Source organism: Tyto alba, unplaced genomic scaffold, assembly GCF_018691265.1.
Source record: "Tyto alba isolate M040663 unplaced genomic scaffold, T.alba_DEE_v4.0 Super-Scaffold_23, whole genome shotgun sequence".
In the NCBI taxonomy this organism is placed as follows: domain Eukaryota; kingdom Metazoa; phylum Chordata; class Aves; order Strigiformes; family Tytonidae; genus Tyto; species Tyto alba.
In genome coordinates, this window is record NW_024881297.1 from 6873315 (window position 1) to 6896285 (window position 22971).

General features: G+C 49.5%; 2 protein-coding genes across 5 annotated transcripts in view; one reads left to right on the forward strand and one right to left on the reverse strand.

Annotated features, from left to right (window-relative positions):
* The window catches only part of TMEM150C (transmembrane protein 150C), a 25753-nt gene extending 14237 nt beyond the window's left edge, over window positions 1–11516 (forward strand). For all 4 annotated transcript variants that reach the window (XM_042797031.1, XM_032997995.2, XM_032997994.2 and 1 more), the window contains exons 7-9: window positions 3384–3511; window positions 5927–6104; window positions 9094–11516. In XM_042797031.1, coding sequence (XP_042652965.1) covers window positions 3384–3511; window positions 5927–6104; window positions 9094–9302 — 515 coding nt within the window. In that variant the 3' untranslated portion in view covers window positions 9303–11516. The remainder of the gene's footprint in view (window positions 1–3383; window positions 3512–5926; window positions 6105–9093) is intronic.
* Window positions 11504–22963, reverse strand: ENOPH1 (enolase-phosphatase 1). The gene is made up of 6 exons (XM_032997992.2): window positions 22602–22963; window positions 18825–18926; window positions 17865–18067; window positions 14909–15041; window positions 14507–14630; window positions 11504–13452 (listed from the first exon to the last, which is right to left on the reverse strand). The coding sequence occupies exons 1-6, from the start codon at window positions 22683–22685 to the stop codon at window positions 13313–13315; spliced, it is 786 nt and encodes a 261-aa protein (XP_032853883.2). The 5' UTR covers window positions 22686–22963; the 3' UTR covers window positions 11504–13312.
* Between the last annotated feature and the right edge of the window lie 8 nt (window positions 22964–22971).

Genomic DNA, 22971 nt, shown 5'->3' on the forward strand with positions numbered 1-22971 from the left:
AAAGCAAACTTTGAGCTATTGGGGAGCTATTTAGCAGAGTACCCTGGGAATCTGCTGTTGAGAGCTCAGGAGCCCACGATTGCTGGTCAGTCTTTAAGAGCCACCTTTTAGAAGCCCCAGAGCAGGCAATCCCACTGTCAAGAAAGCGGGGCAGGAGACCAGCTTGGCTGAACAGGGAGCTTGTCACGGAGCTCAAGAGGAAAGAGAAGTTGTATGATCTCTGGAAGTAAGGTCGGGCTTTGCAGGAAGATTACAGAGCTGTGGTTCATATACGCGGGGAGAAGACATGAAAGGCCAGAGCTCAATTAGAATTGAAACTGGCCAGTGTTGTGTCAGACCACAGGAAATGCTTTTTTAAGTATGTCAATAACAAGAGGAGGTCTAAAGAAAACATTGGACTGATACTTATCGAAGACTGTCACCTGACTAATTGAGATTAAGATAAAGCAGAGGCATTCAGTGCTTTTTTTTTGCCTCAGTCTTTAGTAATACTGATAGAGATTTGGCTGCCTGGTCACCTGAATTGGAGGACCACGAGTGTGGGAACAGTGACTTTCCATTTGCGGACACTGAAGTTGTAAGGGACCAGCTGTATCAGCTGAACGTTAACAAATTCCCAGGGCCTGATGGGATTGACCCCAGGGTGCTCAAGGAGATACAGTGGGTGTTATGGCAGGACCCCTCTCGATCATCAGGCACAAGAGTTCTGTTTAACTAATTTTATATCCTTCCATGATAAGGTCACCCGCCTAGTAGATGAAGAGAAGGTGGTGGGTGTAGTTTTTCTGGATTTTAATAGGGCTTTTGATACTGTCCCTCGCAGCATCCTTCTGGACAAGTTTTCCAACTGTGGGATGAGTGGCTTCACGGCGCACTGGTTGAAGAAGGGGCTGAAGGTCAGGGTTCAAAGGGTTGTAGTGAATGGGACTACATCTGGCTGGCGACCGGTCACCAGCGTGTTCCTCAGGGTGCAGTTCTAGGGCCGGTTCTGTTCAATATATTTGTCCACAGTCTGGATGCAGGAGTTGAATGCACCACTAGCAAGTTTGCTGATGATGCCAAACTGGGAGGTGCTGTTAACTCTCTTGGGGGATGAGGTGCCTTGCAGAGGGATCTAGATTGATTTGGAGCATTGGGCATTCATTAATGACATGAAATTTAACAAGTCCAAGTGCCGGATTCTGCAGCTGGGCTGGAGTAACACCAGGCAGGCGTATAAACTGGGAGAGGAGCGGCTGGAGAGCAGCCCTGCAGGGAGGGATCTGGGGGTGCTGGTCAGCAGCGGGCTCAGCGTGAGCCGTTGGCCGTGTGCCCTGGCAGCCCCGAGGGCAAACCCCGTCCTGGGGTGCCAGCACAGCACAACCAGTCGATCGAAAGCGGCGATTATCGCGCTGTATTCAGTGTCGGTGCGGCCTCACCTCGGGTTCTGTGTGCAGTTCTGGGGCCTGCAGTGTAAGAAGGAGGTGAAGGTCCTTGGATGCGTCCAGAGGAGGGCAGCAAAGCTGGTGGCAGGGCTGGGAGGCATGTCCTGTGAGGAGCGGCTGAGGACTTTGGGGTGGTGTAGTTTGGAGACAAGGAGGCTGAGGGGCGACCTCGTTGCTCTCTGCAGCTTCCCGAGGAGGGGAAGTGGAGAGGGAGCTGCCGAGCTCATCTCCCTGGGATCCAGTGATAGGGTACGTGGGAGCGGTTCAAAGCTGTGTCAGGGCAGGTTTAGACTGGACGTTAGGAAGCATTTCTTTACCCAGAGGGTGGCCAAACACTGGAATAGGCTTCCTAGAGAGGTGGTTGATGCCCCAAGCCTGCCAGTGTTTAAGAGGCAGTTGGACAATGCCCTTAATAATATGCTTTAACTTTTGGTCAGTCCTGAAGTGGTCAGACGGTTGGACTAGATGATCGTTGTAGTTCCCCTCCAAGTGAAATTCTTCTCTCTCTCCCCATCTCCCCTCTTCCCTCTTTCGTCTTTGGATAAAGTTGCATTGGGTGCTTCAGGGAGCTGCTTTTATCTTGTACCTCTGGCTACCTTAGTTTTGCCAAAGCACTTGCTATAGGAGAGGAAAACTACAGCAACCTGCTAGAAACATAAGCATTACCAAATATTGAGAGTTATGCTATATTGCATGTAATACTGGAAGGTGACCTTTTAATTCCCTTTTGTCATTCCCATCATTGTTTTAGGAAGAGATCACATAATTTCAGGATCCTGTCCTGTAGAAATAGAAGTTAAAAAGTTCCTGCATGTGAGCTCAAGTAGTCATAGGGTGGCTGTCCCAAACAATTACCTGGGGATGAAAACCAGAAATTCTCTTCTTTGGGAGAACAAAGTTCTCTTGTTGTCAAGTATTTGAAGTGGATTGATTTACTAGAGCAAATTGTGAGAGAGTAAATTCAAACACCTTTTGCAGTTTGGATGAAAGTAGTTATTTTTCGCTTACAGTGCCCTTATTTTTCTAAATGATGGTTTTGGTATTTTACCAGGGGTTTTGTGGAAAATATAGATCTAATTTGCTAACGCAGATAATTTACAACAATATGACCTGTATGCTATCGGTTTGAGCATAAGCATAAGAAGGTGTTCAGCAGCAACCCGCAAATTTCCCTGTTCAACTAAATTACTTTTTAGTGGCCTGATTTGAATCCCATCTGAAGGCCAACTGATTGCCTGGCTTTCCATGTTGTTCCATGCAACGTTCCCTAGGGAGGGCCAGAATATACAATGTGAATATCTCCTGGGGTTATGTTATATCATGTGTCATCTATATCATACCGTAGCGCTTGGGCTAATTCTAAGCTTGGAAGGACGGCTCTTCCAGTCTTTGTGGAAAATCAGTGCAGTATTTTAGTTTTATGCTTGTGGCGCCAGCAACTTGTTCCAGAGGAGGAGAAGAAGCAGTGGGCTTTATGGTAAAACCTGCAGAAATATTTATGTGATGTTCGTACATTTTCTAATACAGATGGGGTTTGACATACCTCCTCCAAGAGAGCTCAGTGCTTGTGAGTAGAGTGACACCTGATGCAAACCCAGTTGCCACAATGTGAATGCATGGCGTGTATGTGATAGACTACAAGCTGGGAGCTTCACGGGCAAATAGGAAGGTGCTCTTCTTTCCCACAGAAAATCCACAACCCAGCTCCTAGACAAAGCATCGTGAGAAGAGGAAGCCTGGGAGCTCAGCGTAACTGGATTACAAGAGAAATGCTTCCTGTGTTTAGTCCCATCACTGATGAAGCGGGAGGGTGCCGTGCAGAAGCACTAAGCTAGCCGGCCTGCAGTGAGCTCTCCCTTCTGGGTGGAAAGAGGGTGAGGGGTCCCTGAGCCCCCAGGAAGGTGGTTACTCCAGCATGTTTGACCTAACGATGCACTTCGCATTCTGTTTCCTTCTCAGCGCTCGTCATGGCTGTCCTGCGCTTCATTCAGCTGAAGCCGAAGGTGCTAAACCCTTGGCTGAATGTCAGCGGCCTGGTGGCGTTATGCTTGTCCTCTTTTGGGATGACCCTACTCGGCAACTTTCAGGTACTGGACTCCAGGCTCAGACCACTGTGTCCATGCTGTGAGGTTCCTGCTTTTCTAGCAGATCTGCTTAGGTCTTTGAACTACCTGGGATGTGAGCTCAGGCGATAATGGGTCTGGCTGTGCCCCAGCCCTCCTTGTACCTGCTCTGCCACCTCTATCTGCTGTTTATGTGGTTCCAGTGTTATGCTGGGACAAAGAGCCACACTCTTTTTCACATATTCCTAGCAGGATTTCCACCTGCGTGCTTACACTTCACCTGCCAAGAGGCAGAGCAGGAAAGCTATTGAATCTTTTGAACCCTGAGGGTTGGCACAGATGGTCCTGCGGAAAAGGATTGAGCTGGAAGTTTACGTACACATCTGTGCAAACAGGTGCACATCTGTTCATACAGATTTAGCAGACAGTTCAGTGTTCTTCGTTTAAAAGATGTTGTTTAGATCTACCTCCTACCACTGGCCACGAGGTGAGCGCAGCAGGGGCGTGACACGACTTCTGCTGATGTGATGGGTGCCTGGATGAGGTCCCTCCAATTCTCCATCTGTTCTGGAACTTTATAAAAACAAACAAATGAACAAGCTGTTGCTGTCACAACATTGCTCTGTAGGGTTGGGTGTCCACTGTGATCACAAGTGTGTCTGTTACGTCTGCAGTGAAAACCAAAGCATTAGAGTCAGTGGCACTTGGGTTTCCCCATCCTTTTGCAGCCTCTGATGCTCTGCCTCTCACTGGGGTGCAAGTAATGACCCCCAATAATGGCAGGAACTGAGAAAGGTCAGTGTAGACTGGCTTCCTTCTTGGCTTTGCAGGCAGGGAGCTGTTATGTTTTTCCTGCCAATACAGAAAAGTTACTTCTTTCATAAAGGGTGAGTACCTGTTTGGGTTGTGGAGCAATTGCAGGAACTTTGTGTCCTTTACAGTAATTTTTTTTTTTTTTTTTTGACTCTAATGAAGTGTGAGATAAGTTGACTGGTTTGGACCTGGTCTTCCTAACTCCACAGCACAAACAAAAAACTTTGAGTCATTTTTTTTTTTCTTTTCTTTCACAAGAGCTTCCCGGCTAGGAACTATGAGGCTTTTGCAACAGCCTTGTCTAGGTGTGAGAAGAGGATACAGGGCAAGCACTAGGAGGCAGTTTCAATCTATCCGTAATTTTTTTCTGTTCCTCAGAACAAATGCTTGTTATTTAAAAGTGGATACTTTGAATCATGCCTGGTTATAAATTCTGAACCAATTATCCACTCCTTGCTTAGATCTTTTGCCAAACCATGAAAGCATGTAGTAAATGAGACCTTAGTCTATGCTTTTGTCTGCCTGACTGCTAAGTTGAATGTGCTATTAAATCATATTTCTGGAAAATTACAGATTGGATGTGTTAGAGGGACACTATGGCTGTGAGTCCCTTGCAGTGCAGGCTACCTTGGGAAAGGCAGCTCAATCCCATTTTTGCCTGTACTATGATTTGGACCTATCTTGAAAAACAACTCAAGGTAGGGAGGGGAGAGATGAGTGAAGTCACAGTAACTAGACTGTTATCTTGTAGATTGCATCTTGTTTGATGGGAGTTTGTTAGATCACTGAACAGGAGTTAAGGCTGCAGGGAGGAATTACAGACTGCTGGTTTCTTTTCTAGAAGAGCTTCAGAGGCAGAGGGAAAAGGGAAATAGTTTGGCTTAAGTCTTTCATGCTGGGCTTTCTGAATGGATTTGCAGCCTCAAGGGATCTCTTTGCAGGTTCTTGCTCACTGAACCTGGTTGTCCTTTTGCCTTGCAGTACTGCACAGTCACTGAGCCCCGTGAGACACGGGAGCCCAAGAAACAGAGAAGTACTTGCACTCCAGAGGTTGGGTTCATATTGCCTCAGACCTCAGTGGTCAAGGATGGGAAGAAGAGGGAACGGGCAGTCAAGCTTTTTGGTGGGAGAAATTTGCCAAACCAGGAGCATGCGTCTGTGTTGTAGCTTGTGCTAGCTCAATGGAGGTGTCAGGGCTCTGGCTTCCCTCTGCTCCAGGCATCACTGCTCCATGCAGCTGGCACTGAAGCACAGTTTGCTTCCATTGCAGGGAGTTGTATGAGACCCCAGCGGGTTGTCCTTGCCTGCCCTGGCCATCATAGCAAGCCAGGGAAGGATTTCTTTCTGAGTTCTGCGTTGGTGAGTCCTGTCTGGGAGGACAGTCCCCAGGCAACTGCATTTTCCACTGTGCTTGGGCTTTGGGCAGAAGACCTGCTTGACTCTGGCAGCTGTCAACTCATCTTGGTTATTTTAAACCTTACACCTCTTCCAGAAGAAATGATACAGCACCTCAGTCTCACACCTTAGCGATTCGCACTCTCTTCTATGCCACCTCATCAGCAATCTAAGGTAACTAGCAGATAATTCCTGTTGCATCCAAATAATCACTGTTTTGTTTGTTCCTAGCTTTCCAACGATGAGGAGATCCACAATGTGGGCACGTTGCTGACCTTTGGCTTTGCGACCTTGGCATGCTGGATCCAGTCTGCCCTCACCCTCAAGATCAACCTGAAGAATGAGGGACGGAAAGTCGGGATTCCACGAGTCGCCTTGTCAGCCAGCATCACCCTCTGCGTCATCCTCTGTATCCTTTTGTCCTGTTCTGTGGGATGCCAGGTATCATGTGTCTGACACTCTCTGCAGCAGGGAACATTCTCTCTTCTCACATCTGTCCTAGGGTCTCAAATCATTTAGGAATATCACTCAGCTTGTCTTCATGACATGATCCTATGATTGGCTTATTTTGTGTTTTACCAGGATGCGCTGCTTCACAGGTGGGCTCATTTCTTTCATATGTGTTTCTAAAACTTCTTAGTGATATCCAAAGTGGTTACAGTATTGAATAGTATCTGTGTGATTTAGTGGCACCACTGGCTACCTACACAGTAGCATTTGAGATTATGCAAAATACTGAGATAAAAATTCTTAGGAGAACAGAGGAAAAAAGGAAGAAATCAGGTTTCTGAAGATGAGAAGATTTCGGTGTGTTTGTTAAAATGGTCCAGGGTGCTACGTCCAGCTCTGCCTTTTAAGATGGCTATCACAATCAAGAGCTGCTGGGTCATGTGGACTTCAGGTAAGAAGGACTAGGTGCTTTACAAATGAGATTTGGACTGTGGGGTCTGTGGTCACTCGGAATGGATGTACATGTGTCTTGCTCTCCACTTTGTGCCTGTCAGCCCCACTCCAGCCCTTCTGTTCACACCAGCACTCATATGCCCTGGGTATTTAGGGTAGATCCATTCACTGCATAGTTGCATCAACATTAGTTCTGGGATAAGCAAGAGGGCAGGAATAGTTGGCGAGGAATAAACTAATCCCCCTCTTCAGGGAACAGCCTGTTCTTAAAACAATTCTTTTAGTCACTTGGCTGGTTTTGAACATTTCAGCCAGTGTCCAGAGAAGTAACAGGGTGGAGATGTACTGTCAGTCACCTCCTAAGCTTCCTTGGAAGAACTCGTAGTTGAGCATCATGCTTTGGTGTATGTAATGTGGGACTTTGCCTCGTTCTTGTGGTGCTCCCCTCCTCCCCTTGCTCCAGGCCCATAGCTCCCCCACAGTGCATCTGGGTGTTGTGGTTTTAGCCCAGAGGGCAACTGAGCACCATGCAGCCATTCACTCGCCCCTTCCCCTCTCAGGAATGGGAAGGAGAAAAATGAAGGAAAATGACTCAGGAATCCATCTATAGACAGGGAGGGGTGCTCACAGGCAAAAGGCAGACTCCTTAGGGGAAGAAAAAAAAGAACATCACTTTAATTCAAACACTAACAAAGACAACGCCTAACAGACAAGGTGGGACAGTGAGAAGCATCACCACATCCAAAACCACCTCCCCCCACCCCTCCCTTCTTCCCGGGCTCAGCTCTGCTCCCCATCTCTCCCCCTCCTCCCCCAGCGGCGCAGGGGCAGGGGATGGGGGTTACAGCCAGCTCGCCGCTCCTTCCTGCTCAGGAGGTGGGGTGAACGCTGCCCACCCCTCCCCTGCTCCCCGGGGCTCCCCTCTCCCTGCAGACAGCCCTCCATGAACCTTCTCCACAGTGAGGCCTCCCCACGGGCCGCAGCCGTTCCCGAGCTGCTCCGGCGTGGGTCCCCCCCGCGTGTTGCAGCCCTCCCAGCGCTGAACCACAACAGCGGGGGCTGCTTCTCCCCTCAGAGTCCCGGCCTCCTTTAAGCACAGACGCCTGTCCTGGCGTGGGCTCCTCCACAGGCTTCAGGTCGGCCTCTGCTCCACCGTGGACCTCCATGGGTGGCAGGGGGGCGGCCCTGCTGTCTCACCACGGGATACAGGGGTCTCTGCTCCGGCACACCTCCCCCCCTTCCTTCTCCTTCCTTCCACTGACCTGGGTGTTTGTCCTTCTTATAACTCCTCCTCACAAGTTCCCACCCTCTCTCAGGTTCCCCTTCTTAAATATGTTATCACAGAGGTGCAGCCACTGTCGCTAACTGGCTCAGCCTGGGGCAGAGGTGGGTCTGACTTGGAGCCGGGGGAGCTTCAAGAAGCTTCTCACAGGGGCCACCACTGTAGCCCCCTCCCCGGCTAGCAAAACCCCCACCACACAAACCCAGCACACTGGGATAGGGCTGCATGCAAGGAGCTGGGCTGGTCTCCTGCTGTGCTACTGCCTTTGGAGGTTTCTGCCAGGCTGAAGCAGGAGCAGCCAGATAAGCCAGGGTGTAGCTGCTCCTGTACTGACATGCTGGGTTATCTCCGATTACCTGCTTTGTGCAGTCAAAGCATGGGAGAGGCTGCTTGTTTGATGGTTTTACCTGTGAAGATCTGTGATCCTGCATTCGTGGAGTGCAGAGGAAATCCTGAAAGACAGGAGAGCCAGTAGGTTTAGAGGAGATGTACATTGGGCTAGGGCAGGTCCCCAGCTCAGGTGTCCTCTGACTTACGGGAGCTGAGAATTGCTTTTATGGAGTACTCTGACACAACCTCTGAGGCACATCCGTGAGACCCTGATGCCAGGCGACATGCAGCCCGAGTACATGGGTGCGTAAACCTGGAGGACAGTTTCTGGCTCCGACCCAAACACTGTTTTTCCTTTCAGTAAAACATGCCATACTGTGTAGCCTGATGCTTCCGGATTTCACAGAAAGGGATGATTTTTCAGGTGATCTAAGGAGAAAGAAAGATTGCACAGTGTAGGTTGAAAGGTGTTCCCATTGCCTGTGGTGCAGAGATCTGATCCAGTTCCCACTGGGAGGCTCCTGGCAGGTAGGGGCCCACAGCCAGATCCCCAGCTTGCTGGCTCTGTCACTGGCTATTTGGATGTTCAAGCAAGTCATTGACTTCTCTGCACCTAAGTCTTTCCCTCTAAATGTTTATCAGCCTGAGTTGGGATCAGGAAGCTCTGGTCCCAACAGGAATATAGGAGAGCTGCTGTGCTCCATGGCCATTGTTGGACACCTGATATCCCTGACACCACATTCGTGCTCTCCTGATGATGGCTGAGTTGGCTGTCATCTGAGTGGCTTTGATTGTTAAGACTTTTTTGTCTTTGCTGTTGGCTTTCTCTCATCCTGGTTGGTGTCTCTGCTCCCACGAGTTCTCCTTGACTTTCCTCTTCCAGATTTCATCCTTATGGCACAGGGCATTCACATGCATGCTTCCAGGATCCAGTGGGGCCTGGTCATGTGTTTCCTGTGCTACTTTGGCACCTTTGCAGTGGAGTTCAGGCACTACAGATTTGAGATCGTTTGTTCTGAGTACCAGGAAAACTTTCTGAGCTTTTCCGAAAGCTTATCAGAAGCCTCTGAGTACCAGACAGATCAGGTGTAGCCTGTCCTCTGGCAGGGGGGGAGGGGGGCAGGTGTGGTCTCATGGGTTAAACATGACCTCATTTACACTTTTTTTATGAGTTTGTTTTATGTGCAATCATGATTGTGTTGCCGAAGGGCTCTGAGGGTGGCTGTCTCATTAAGAGCCAAACAGAAATAGCTGTCAACTGGAAGAGTGGATCCTTCTCAGCAGCAGCATGAGAGCACAAGCTGTTTAGTTTGTACTACCAGTGACTCTTCCTGAGTGGCTCCGTCACACTCCTGTTGTTCAAAACATTCAACAGCCAGTCCTTGCGATGCCCCTCCGACACAGGCACTCCTCAGCCTGTTCTGCAGAGGAGGAGATGAAGGAAACAGACTTTCCCGGGCACCAAGAGCCTTCAGGAGGTTCCTGAGTCCCCAGACTGCATCTTTCATGTTTCTTGTGTTGTTTTCTTTGCTGCCAACTGGTGTAACTTGGTAGGGTGAGAAGGAGTGTCTGTTTCTTCTGGACTTGGAATTGGACAGTGGAAGACCCAAACTGACTGGCTTTTATGGAGAGCAGGCAGGCATTTCTTCCAGCCTGGAAAGCAGCTGACGGTAAAGCTGGGTTTGGGAGAACCTGTGCTGTGATCAGGAAGTGGGACTTGGCCGATGGAGTCTTGCCGCTGGGCAGACCGTCCCCAGGCCAGAGGAGATGGCAGTGGGGTGCTGTGCTCAGCTCCGTGTTTCGGACTCAACAGAAGGAACTGGGGGAAGTGAGGTGCTGAATTAAGATGGGAATGCCTGTGTGCTCTGAAGATAACCCAGAAAAGCCTGCTTTTCTTAAGTGTGTAGTGCTTCTACCACATACTGTGTGTAATATTTCAAAAGCTTTTTTTTTTTTTTTTGTTCACTGAGGGGTAAGACCTTGTGTTAGAGACACTGGGCTCGCCTGCAGTGAGAACAGAACCGTTGCTGGTGGTTCTGGGCACAGGGTTTGGTTTTGTTCCTTGTGTACTTCAAGTCAAACTTCAGGCATGCCGACACTAGGCCTGGGCTGTGGACCCCTCAGGGTGGCCAGATGTCCTGAGTGGAGTCTGCCACAGATTTAAGCGGGCTTCCAAGGTGCAGGGAAGCAGTTCTGTCCCGGAGGTTGGGTGATATGTCTGAAAGGAACAGCAAAACCAGAAGGGCTTCCCCCTCCCTGAAGGGAGGTTTTCAAACAGGTCTGTTTTCAAAGAAAAAGCAGGAGCTCAAAGCCCCTGTTTGAAAACCTGATTTTAGGAAGGCTGATGTATTGGCTAGGCAGGGGAGCAATGGGAGTTGCTTCTCATGAATGTGCCTCCTCTTTTCCTCCGCAAGTCAGGCTCAGTTTAGATTTACATCTTGTCTGAGCTGCAGAAGAATAAGCAGAAATTAAAATCGTGGCAAAAGGCATTTGAAGGGGAAATCGTACTGCACTGTGGCATTTCTGACAGAGAGGGAAAAGGCACAAGGGCATTCAGCCTTCTGCAAAGGTCAGAGGCCTCTCCTGAAAGGAGAAACAGTTGAGAAAAACTTCTGTCGAAACTAGTGTATGTAGAAAGCTTTCAGCCAGCCCTTTACTTTATCTTCTGTGGGCCAAAACTTGTTCCGACAGCTGTTACAAATCCAGAGCCTCTCCAGCCAATGGAGGGTTGTTGCTGGACCGCAGCAGGCCTCCCCCTTTGTGGCCATGTCAATAGTGAGCAGCTTTCCTAGGGGGATGTGCTGAGGGTGGCCCAAGGGCACAGCAGCTAAGGCGCAGGGCTCCCCAGGGTGGCCCAGGGACGCGGCAGTGTGAGGTGCAGGGCTCCCCAGCAGCCCATCTGGGGAGCTCCTCCTGGCTGAGGGCAGGAGGGGACAGTCTGGAGAAGATGCAGGTGGGGATCCTATTACACGGGTGCACACACTCAATGCATATGAGGCACAAAATAGCAACTTGTTTTAAGGGTGTTTTACTGTAAATAGTCCACTGTGACTTTTTTTTTTTTTTTTAGACCAATTAATACTTTCAGTTTATCATTTTATATTTTGTAATTTTATCAAAGAAAAAAAAAAGATTGTGATTTTTGTTTTTTCTTTCTCTCCTTTTCCTATATGCAATCCAAACAACTTCAGGTTTTGGTGATAACTTTGTACATTTCTTAAAGAATTTCTAACAGCACATTTCAGTACAATGACAACTGATATACACTGAAACATGACCACTAAATAAAGTGCTTTTATGGAGAAAGTGAGTTTTATTTTTGTCCCCTACCCCATGCATAGCTTTCTGATGGCAAAGGCAAAACAAAAGCTGAGTATTTACAGTGTCATGATTAAAATCAACACTTAAGGAAGCCAGGAAGTATTCAGCCATGCAGATACACTTATTGTAACAGTGCTAATTAGCAGGTTCTTTCTAGGAGGAGGAGGATCAGACTCATTACACATCTCAGAAAGGCATCCAGACTAGCTGCCTCACAGCCTTACCAGCTGTCATCAAAGTTTTAGAAAGGTGATGCTGGCACGACGTAGTTTTCTCTCAAAATGCCTCTCTTGTTTGTTCTTTACAGAGCAGCCTCCCTCATCAGGGACAGCCGACGGTGTAGGCAGAACTCAGGAAGGCAACATGTGTGTTAGTATTCTATTTTGGCTCTTCATGAGGGCGAGCTCAGGTGCAGCCATGCACAGACAAGTAAGTAGCAAGTGATGCCCATGCATGAAGTGCCAGCAGCAGGGAACTGGGGTTTCAGGCTGCCTCTGCCTCCACTATCACTGGGTACAACCTAGCTGTGGCTCCCTGCACCCTCACCGAGCCCCTACTGATGTTAGATAGTCAGGGAGATAATAGAGCTTCCTTGCCAGAATAGGGTTGTCTGCCTTAAAAAAGGACAGGGGAGGGCAAAAGCAGGAAAACAAACTGTTCACAGGTTTAAAAAACCAAGCCATTTGCCTTTAGGTGCTGGCAACACTGGTGATAGACAGGAAAGCTAAATACTGGGATGGAGTGAACACATGAAAGCGAAGTTGTGGTTTTATTTACTACATTAGGAAAAGCTCTGTGACCACCCAAAAGAAATTGGCACAGTTTAGGTCGGGTGGGTGAAAAGGTCGGGTTTTAATTCTCATTAAATGCAGCAGGATGTGTCCATCAGGAGCAGTTGTTTGTCAAGGTTTGCTCACAGCTGACCAGTGCTATGAACATGTGACAGGGTGCTGTTGGCTACTGAGGAGCTCCACGGAGATACTTCACAAATGTGTTCAGGCTGACTTTGGTGATCAGTCAGTTGGATCCCATAGCCCAGCACCACAGTGCAACAGCGAGGTGGGTCGAGAATTTAATTTTTAAAGCTATATTTATATGTACTCTGCTTCATTCCAGTAGGCTGGCTGTGTAGCTCTAAGCAGCTTCCCTATGCAGGTTGTACTGTTTGGTACCTACCCCTGCTGTGGATACGGCCAGGATTTAAGTTGTTGCTGGTCTAAAGAGCTTGTCGGCAGCAAGGGCTGACTTTTTCTGTGGCAGCCCAAACCTACTGTATTATAGCCCACATTTGGCCTTTTCCTTTGGGCATCCTAACCCCCCTGACTTTGAAAGTTTTGACTTAGCCAGCAACCCTGTCTGCAGGAAGAAGCTCATATCCCCTAATGGTCCCTGGAGGCCCCTCTGGGGGCAGGGGGACATAGATCTTGTCTACAGACCATTTCTAAAAATGATGGAACTCACGGTGGGGCGTCTCGGCATCAGATTTCAATGGGTGAGTCTGAAGGAAGTATCCCCTGAGCTAACTGCTAGCTGGGAAAGGGGAGGAACAGCAGGGCTTATGCTCTTCACCCTGTTTCCAGCTCCAGCTGACTGCTGCAGGCCTCCATCCTACTGCACACGGGACACCACACCACACTCTCCATCCATACCTGCCTGCACTAGTCGTGGGTCCAAGACACGATGTGGGTTTGGTTTTAAATTCCGATTATGGACAAAATTACCTAACGTTACACGAGGACGATTTGGGTGAAGCACAGTCTTTTGTGCATGCACCACTTTCCCTAAGTGGAGGAAGGCAGGAAAAGTTCGGTGAAAGATGAGATGAGGTTGTAATACGATTTCTCATCGTCTGTCAGTCCTGCGTTGCCTGGTCTGATCACCACAGCCACATGAGTATCTGCTTCCTCAGCTGCGTTGGCTTCTGAAACAAACAGAGGCGGGGAGAGTGGAAATGAGATGTGCTTACTGACCTCTCCGCACGAGGGTCTTTAAGGCTTGAAGATGCCCCAAAATACCGAGGTGCTTTTAAACGCCGAGACTGAGCGTGCAGTGTTTGCAGTGCTCTGGAGAGGGGCCAGCCCCCGGCAGACCTTCTGTGGATGACCGCAGCTGGCGCGTAACGCGAGCGGGCGGGAGCTGGCTGCCTCACCACCTCCTCCCCTCTCCCAGCAGACGGCTTCCGAGGCACCGCGCAGGCAGCACGCACCCGCAGTTTGATTCCTGTCGCAAAGAAGCTGGGCTGTGGCATTACTGAGTCCAACACCCCCTGCCAGGAGTCACTTCTCACAAGCTTCCTTCACGCCCCAAGCGCAGCAAGAGGCCGTAGGAAGATGATACAGGGAAAAGAAGGTAACTGCAAGCTCCCACCAGCTCTGCTGCCAAGGCTGGGGAGGAGGTAAGTGCTAACTCCTGGGGAATGAGCTGGCTTCGACTGAGATCACAACCCAGTGCCGTTTCCGCCAGAAAGATGTTTCCAGCAAACGCAGGAAATTAAATTAGCTTCCTGAGCCTGGCTTTCCAGGGGTCAAGTCCTGGTGACCAGGAGCAATGTTTTCCTGCTGCTGAACGTAACTTAACAGCAAGTGGCACAATGAACCAGCCACCACGTGTGCGCAGCGGACACCGTCTGTTCCCCCAAGCGCAGGTCATGAAAACCAATGACCCTGTTTGTAAATGGGACACACCAACTGCTTCAGCAAACGCTCTGTTTTAACCGTCTCCTTGCTTGCTGGTGCAAGGGCAGGTTTTCTATTTGACCTATTTTCCCTCACTGCAGTGCTGTTCAGAGATATCCCGTGGCTGTGTGAGAGCCTGGATGCGTAAGGAAGGAGCACGGCAGCAGTTAGGGGGATGCCACTGAAGCAAGGTGGTCTGCAGCATTTCTGGGGTGCTTGTGACAAGTCAGCAGCGTGCATTTAAAGAGCATCTGCCTCCCTTGCACAGGTGAGAGCCAGCAGGACTGGCAGGCCACTTACCTCGAGGGACATCTGTCAGGAAGAGGATGTTGTTGTTCATGCACCCAATACTGGCGGCAATCCTTCTGTAGCTCTCACTTTCTACCTTGGGACCTATTTTGGTATCAAAGTGGCCATCAAAGAGCTGAAAGAGAGCGAAAAGTAAAGGCAGTTGCTGAGTGTCACCTGAAGAGCAGGGCTAAACCCTGCTCCTGAGCGAGACGTCCCCTTTCCTTCCTACCACAGTAACGGGGGGCTGATGCAGCCCTGCTCGCATACTCAACTGGCTGAGCTTAACTCCTGCAGGTCAAACCCACCTTCCTGTCCCGGACTCTATTCACAAAGTGTTACAGCAAGGGCTGTTGTGGGAGGGAAGTGCTCTGCAGAGGGAGAAGCTGTAAGGAAGGTGATAAGGCTATCTACCTCTAGGATATCACCTTCTGTAGAGTATCCAAACAGAAGCTTCTGGGCTTCAATGCTGCCTGAGGAGTAGATATAGACCTTCATCCCTGCTTCCCGCCACTTCCGAATGGCTGGAACCACGTCCTCGAAGATTCTGGAAAAAAACAGGGCAGCAGGTAAGGGCAAAGCCAGAGGCACCTGGAAGGACACCTTTAGCAGGGCACTGTGACTACTATCCCATTAGTTTGCAAGAGGAGTTCATTCTGAATCTGCTCAGTGATTCTGCAACTGGGGAGTGTATTTCAGCAGCCAGTGATATGTTCTTAGCTCTAGCCAAATGAGCAGCTCATTGACTATGCAGACAGCAGCTCTAATGAGCCGTTTCAGACATTTGGCAGGAGTTTCTCCAGCCCCTTCAATTTGGAGAGGGGAGGAAAGGTTGAGGAAAATGGCGTCCCGGTGCTTTTCTCTGTGAGGGCAGAATAAGGGGGAGGAGAGAGAAGACAGGCTCTTGCGTCCTGAGTCCCACCTGTCTTGCAAGCTACAAAGGTTCCCCTGTTGGTAAGAGCTATGGCTGTAAGCTGTATCCACATGGGGCAAACCCATCCCACAGGTTCAGGCTCTGACGGTGTGTCGAGAGGAGCTGAGAGGAGGTTGCAACCGCAGGAGTTCAACGAGCGGCACTATGCGAACTGTTTGAACCCAGACAACAACTTGGGAAAGGAATGTCCCCTAAGGGACTGAGGTCAGAGCTACTCTATTCAGCAACTCAGGTTGTATAGTACTACCCAGGTTGTACAGTACTACCCGTGGGCCAGACGTGTCCTTGGCTCAACTGCACCGTAAAGGGTGAACCAGCTGCTGTTCACTAGGCAGCACATCCCTCCCCTTATTCTCCTAGCCTTGCAGAGGGCTGGGAAGGCAAGATATTGGTCTAGCCATGGGCTGGCAAATCTCAAAATATGAGCTCGGTCTAACTCCCGGGTAGCAGCTGCCCAAAGACGAGCCCAGCAGCAGGGAGCAAAGCTGTGAGAGAGGGAAGGAGAATCAAAGCCAAGGCAACTGCTGCATAACTGCTAACAGACATGTCTGTCAGTTCCCTCATACCCTTCTCCTTTATACTATGCAGCCTCTCCAGCGCTGCACTTAAAGATTGTAAAAGCTCTTTGTATGTAAAGGATATTTAAAAGATGACCCACATACCTGGGGAAACTGTATGCTAGAGGATGCTCAAGAGGGACAAAGTGAGACCGACAAGGAATCCCTCAATAATACATGTGCTGGTTGATAAGGAAGGGCCACGAACAGCCTCAGAAGGGCAGGGGGGGGCTCGGGTTTGATATGGCAGAAGGATGGAGAGGGGAGCTGGAGGAGACGTGATCCCCAGGGAACTGAGTTTTCATCCCAGTCCAAACTGCAACCTTCTCACCTGCACTGCACAGCTCTGTGTGGCCGCTTGGGCCAAGGCCCAAAGGTACTAACTACCCTGAAAAGGGGATCTGAGCACCTGAATGCCTGAAGAAAGAGGACTCCAAATAGATGCAAAAGGAGGCACTGGGCTCAGTTTTGCAGACTTGTGGCAATCAGCTGGCCCTTTCTTCAGGTTCTTGGCCACCCGCTCAGGGCCTTGTTATGTTACATATTTTAAAAAAATTCACTTTTTTTCATAGTTATTTATTAAATGTCTCTGGTGTCAGATGAAAATATTTTGAGGTTGCACAGCACCTGCAGAAACTCCCAGCCACCGTCACGTTTTCACATGTTGAATCCAGTGCCTGGATTTCAGACACTGGTGTACCAGATACAGTTGTGTGGCAGGGAGACTTTAGAGATCTCACTCCTTGGATGCTGCCAAGCAGCAAGGCTAGCTCTGCAGTTTTTGGGCCACTATAAGACAATTAGCCCTATTTCTAAAATGCAAACCAACAGGATGGCTGTCCCTCTTGCCTTGCTTTTGGGTTTTGTTGCTTTCTCTGATGGATGTTTAGATTTTTTTGTGAGCTCTTTTCCTTATTCTTCATTCTTGCTTTGGCAAAACACTGTGTGAACTTAAGGGTTTGTTTTACTTCCCTAGGAACTTGAAATGCATAGTTTAACCAAGTATATCTTGATCTAAATAAGACGATCAGGCTTAACTCCAGCTGTCCCTACTTATGCACCCTCCTGTTGTGGCTGAAAGATAAAGAGGAGCCTGAAGACAAAAAGAAGTGGAAAGGCAGGAAACGCTCAGGTAAGAGACAAAGCAGGAGGAAACAACTGAAAGGACCTGACCCTGCAACCTTGGCTTGTTTAGGCTTGTTCTAAAATGTGAGTGCAATTCAGGGATAAAAAAATGCAAAATGGAGAACTGTAAGTAGTTCATATTTGTGCCTCAGTCTCTTGGTTTACCAAGAAACCTCTATGGAGAAATACCGAGACATTTTCTGAATTTTTTATGCAGAACATAGTTGTCTCAGATGAATGTTCCACCAGCTGTGGGATCATGTCCCCATGTCACACCTCTATTACCTTGTTCTGTTTCTCAGACCATGTCTCCTTTATGGACCCTGCCCAGGCAGCTAGAGAATTGGCTGTTCCTCAGCATGTACCTGCCAAATATTCCTTAAGGAGAAACACTCTCACCCACTTGTCATCTTGCCAGTGGGGACTGAGACAACTCGGTCAGCCCCAAGGCTACTGTAAACTTTTGGGTCCCCAGATCCAACAATTAAGCTCAATGGAGTTGTTTCACTGCATGATCAAGTTTTAAATTAAGTGCTGGCAGTTGGTTTCATGACAGCAGTGGCCTGACTTAAGCCACGACTGAATGTAAATGTATTGGCGTCTTCACCGAGGTAGTAATCGTATTTGCATTTGTCTGTGGGGCTGTTTCCAGGAATAGCTTCTGCAGCTATACTACTAACAGAAGTTTAGGAAAGATGCACCCCCATAGCCACCCCAGGGAAAGGGGCACACAACTACTCACACAATTACTCACTCTCCTTTGATGTGCCCAGTTGCATAGGCTGCCCTCCACATGTGACCCTGCAGCTGCTTCAGTGCTGTCGTCTTCCTGTCCAGGGACATCTGCCAGTGCACATTGTCTACGATGGCCTGGATGACCCGCTCCAGCTCCTCTTCCCCGCTGCCGCTCTCCAGAGGGATTGGCACAGCCCCATCCAAGCTGGAGTCCTCCTGAGCCTGGAAATCATCCATGACAAAAAGAGGTGAGGGGAGAGGTTGAGTGGTCTCAACACCTCAGTTTTGGAAAGGGGTCTAAGACCTGTATCAACACGCCTCTGCGCAGGACACAGCTTGAATTGCTTTTCACATGAAGGGTTACAACATTGTTTGAATGCTTTTCTCAATTGGAAATTCAGACTTCAGTAGTGTCTAGAAACACTTGCTTGGATTGTACTTTCCAAATCAAACAACCAGCACTATGGTAGCTGTATAGTAAATACTCTAATGAGAATTAGACTTGCTTAAGTATTACTGAAATTAAGGCAAGGAAGCAAATGTATCTGTTGGCTTCAGACAGCCACAGGATTCAAATTGATGCAAAGTCCCTGTACAGAGGCAGGATACACTGCCCTGTGCAGGACAAGTACTTGGCCACCCCTCCGTGCTGCTTCCCAAACCGGCGCGTGAAAGCTGCGGGTGGTAGATTCAGCAAAAGGGCACAGTGCAGGCACAAGGCTGAAAAGCCGTGGTTCAACGCCTGCTCAGGGGCCATGAAGACCAAGGCAAGCTGAGGGAAGCAGCTGAGCTGCTGCCTACCAAGCACTAGCCCTTCCTGAGCACAACCTCAGGCTTTTGCCCATTAAAGCAACCAGCCTCCATTTGGGACAAAGAGAGATATGGGCTCGTGTTGGGTGACAGGAGGAGTCCAAGTGACCTGAAGTCCCAGGCATGCTGTGAAAACCCAGAGAGCCACAGTGCAGCTCCACCACTTAACCTGTTTCCTCAGAAGTCCGATGTCCCGCTGGCACTCCTCCTCCTCCCAGTGAGCGCGCAGATACTCCTTCACGTTCTCTTTGATGTAAGGGAACAAGGTCTCCTGGCGGCATACAAGAAAAACAGGCAGCTCCTTTAACCTGGCAGAGGTAAGGCTGACTTGTTTTCAAAGCAACCGGTTGCACATGCTGGTGTGTACAGTTATTTTCCCTGCTCCAGCTTTCCCTTCAGTACTGCAGCTTGTGCAACTGCCTGCCAAGGGTGTTTGCCTGGTCGCAGGCCAGAGCCAACCTCGGGCCAAGATTAATGCACAAACGCTTATGTAGCTGCAACTTTTGAATCCCAGGGTGGAAAGGTGGGTGATAACTTTTTCTGGGCTTGCCAAAAAATGTCTCAAATGGCAGACATGACCCCAAGTTCCCATCAGCTGAGGAGTACAAGACTGACTGTGTATGTACTGTGAACTGAGAAGTTATAATACTCTATTTTTAATGGGGTGCTTCTCCTTATGAAGGTTGTTCTGAAAACACATCTCAACCTCTCACCAGAGCTAGAGGACCTTTTTAAAAAGAAAAGTCTAGTCGAGTGACACTTGCAAATGAAATGAAACAGGGTTAGGGAAAAGTCCCAGAGGATAATGACAAACATTCCTGGAGATCCCAAGAGCAACCAGAAAGAATTACAAATCGCTCTCATCAGTGCTGTTTCACAACTGAGAAGCCACAGCAGCCACTGCGACAGCATCTCTGGTTGCAGGAAGAGCCTCAGGACAAGGGGAGGGCAGAGAGCTCCTTCCTTCAGGTACAGAACCGAGTTCTTCTTAGCTGGGAAAAATTTGGGATGGGGAGGAGATGGGAGGAAACCAACCCAAGCTCATCTCTCCTCTCTGCATGTCAACTTTAACTTCTTACTGAATTAAGAAAATGGTGGTCCGGAGAGCATGATGTGGGGACAGAACTGCAGGATTTTCTATTACTCCACTATTGCATTTTCCCCGTTACATGTTTTAAAAACAATGTAAATTTAAGGGAAAGGAAAATCTCTTCAATGCCTAGAAAATTACCACAAACTTGTCTAGGGAAATCAACATCCTTGTAATACCCCAGTCACTCTCTCAATTCCATTATTTGAGCTTAGTTGCTTTCAAACTATCTTTTAAATCATGGAGGAAATTAAAGAGTATCGACTGGGAAATGCAACCAACTCGCTGAGTTGGTTTAACTTCCCTTACAACTTGGATGTCAAAAGGTCCTAATTGCTTTCCAAAAGCAGTGCTCTGTGCTCACAAAGAAAAACTTCAGAACAGGCTCTGAAAGTGCAGTGTATTCTGTGATTCAGTGGATTTTAAAAGGGTAAAAGCCTCGGCCCACTGGCAAATGCATTGATCATGGTCCGAGATGGGACACCCATGTGACAGCTGGAGTGATGCCAGTGGGGCAGAGAGAGTTTATGGATGTTAGAAGTGATCCCAGGCCATGATGATGTACTAAGTCTAAACGGCCATGAGTTTATGTGGAAGAGAGACTCCTTGTGTCCTGCAAGGAAATACCTCTATCTCCAAGACTTCAGCTTTCAGCAAAAGCTGGCAGCTGCAAACTCCTGAATAGGTTTAACTGGGGCTGTTACTGACCCTTGTAAGTTCACCTGCTTCTCTTCTACCTTGGCTAGCAGGAGACCCGAGCCTGCTCGTGCACAGGCTTTGTCCCTCTCCCACGCGTGCCGGGGAGATGAGTGCTATCGCCCCGACAGCCGGGCTACTCGGCCACGGCCAGCCCCTGATGTGGCTGCCCCAACACAGCTTGGCAGGGTGGTAAAACAGACATCAGCAAACACACTCTGACAGCCCTCCGAAGCCTCTGCAACCGCTCACAGCAATGTTCAACCCAGTATAGAAAGGATGGTATTTTTACCGGCAGTAGACACCCACGTAGCACGCTGTAATTAGAGCTTGTAGGATTTCAAGCGACCAGGGTCAATTTTCCTCTCGATGTCCATGCAAACTGTCACAAAGTTCGATGACAATCTGCTCTTTTACAGCACATCTGGCAAATCCCAGAGAATGTAGTTTATCAAATTACATGTCTCCCCTGCCATCTACTTTTCTCTGCCAGGGTGGACCCAGCAAAAGAGGAAACTAGGGGCCACCAAATATTCTCTTTTCTGGTATCTTTCCTTAATCCACCCATCAACTGGCTCATCCTATTTCCTTACTTTGCATATTCAGTACTTCTAATACTAAAGAAAGGATTAAATAAAATCCTTCAATAATAAAGAATAAAATGCCTGCAAAAACAGCAGTGGACCTTTTAAAAGGGAAATAGAAATTGTGGAGGTTAACTGGAAGTCCAAGTGAAATAACTTGTTTCAAGCATTTTCAGGATTTCCAGCAAACTGAGTTTTTTTGAGAACCAGAACTCATTTGGCCTCCCTGCAACAGAAAGACTTTGAGTAGGAAACCATCTCAGGCATACTGCATGTTATTTGCATGACAGCAAAACAGATTCAAGGTGGATATAACCAACTCTGTTGCTCTGTTAGATGCTTAGTAAGAAATCTGAGTTGTTCAAATTGTTTACATTGAAAGATATCGAGGGGAGGGAGGCAGCTGTAGTGGCATCTAGACTTGAAGTTTCTTCAAGAGCACTGGAAGAACATGGACAGAAGGGATGTAGGTCATGCTGTTCATCCGTTAAACTGTGTTATCAGAAACACCTAGAACGCCTGGCAAGAGCCTTTACCCCTCCACGCATCATGTTGGTCACAAAGCACATTCGTAAACTACTGGCAAAAAAGATCCACCAAAATCTACAATGTCTCCTGGAGAAATGCAGGTTAATGGCAGGCGCAGGGATAGTTCTGTTTAGCGTCTTAAATACAAGCAAATTGCTCCCTCCTGTGAAGCATACAAGCCTGGTTAGGGACCAAAACCTCTCGCAGAGGAGGGACCCGTAGCGATTGGAGAACTGCAAATTTTAATAGCATGTTTAGAGTGTTTGTCCCGATGCCTCCTGCTGGCCTCCCAACCTTTCCCAGTCCCCTAGTTTCTGCACCTTAACCAGCAATTTCAAGTCTTAGGCCTCCTCCTAGGCAAGGGAAGCCACTCATGCACATCTGCTGTTAGTGTAATCTTTCTCATGGCACACTGGATCTGATCTCTGTGCTACCCTCCCCCTGTACCGGTCCTGTGCGTGCTGGAGGAGGAACAGACACCACTGGTGATACTGGAGGCATCTGACTGTACCACCCATTTGGAGGCAAAAGGCAGCGGGCAACCCTGACATAGTACTTCAGGCTCTCTGCAAACTCGGGTGAGATGCTGCAGCTCCAGCCACCTGGGCAACAGTGATGCCCCAGGGCTTTTCCTAAATGAGGCTGAGACTCCAACGGCCCCATATCCACGAAAAAAAAAAAAAAAAAAAATTTACTGAACTGCTCTGGATCTGAATAATTCTCTGTTCTCCTGCCCACAAAAGAGGGAGGCGATCGGTAAAACGCGATGCAGCTTCTTGCAGGAAAACACAGAAAACGCGGAGGAAACTCAGGCCTGCCCTTACCCTGGGAGAGGCGCTTCCCCCTCCGCCGGGCGGCCGTACGAGCGAGGGGGGGACTTGCGGTCACAGAAATTTGGGCCACACAGCATCCCCCCCCCCCACCTCCCCCAACCCCACCGCGGCTGCCAGGGCTGGGGGTGACCCCGGTAAAACCGGGTGGTGCTACGGGAGCCCCCCCCCCCCCCGGCAGTACCAGCGGGGCTCCGGGCCGCCCCGCCGGGTCTCACCTGGACGAAGGCGATGGGGGTGGTGGTGCCCTCGATGTCCAGCAGGATGGCGCGCACCTCCGCCGGCACCGGCAGCACGCCCATGGCGGCAGCGGCGGCGGCGGCGGGCGCTTCCCCCTGCGGCTGCGCGGGGACCGGATCGCGGCGGCGGGGAGCGCCGCGCCGGCCTGCGCCCGCCCCCGGAGCGCCCGCCCCGCCTCCTAAACGGGGTTTCTGGGTTGCACGGAAACCCCCCAGCCCCGGAGTCCGCCCGGTCTCCCTCTCCTGGTTCCCCGCCCGTACCCCCGGTGGGGTGGGGGGGGGCGGCTCGGGGCGGCGGGGGCCGGTCGCCCGGTGGCGGGCGGCGGCTGCAGACCCGCCCGGAGCCGCC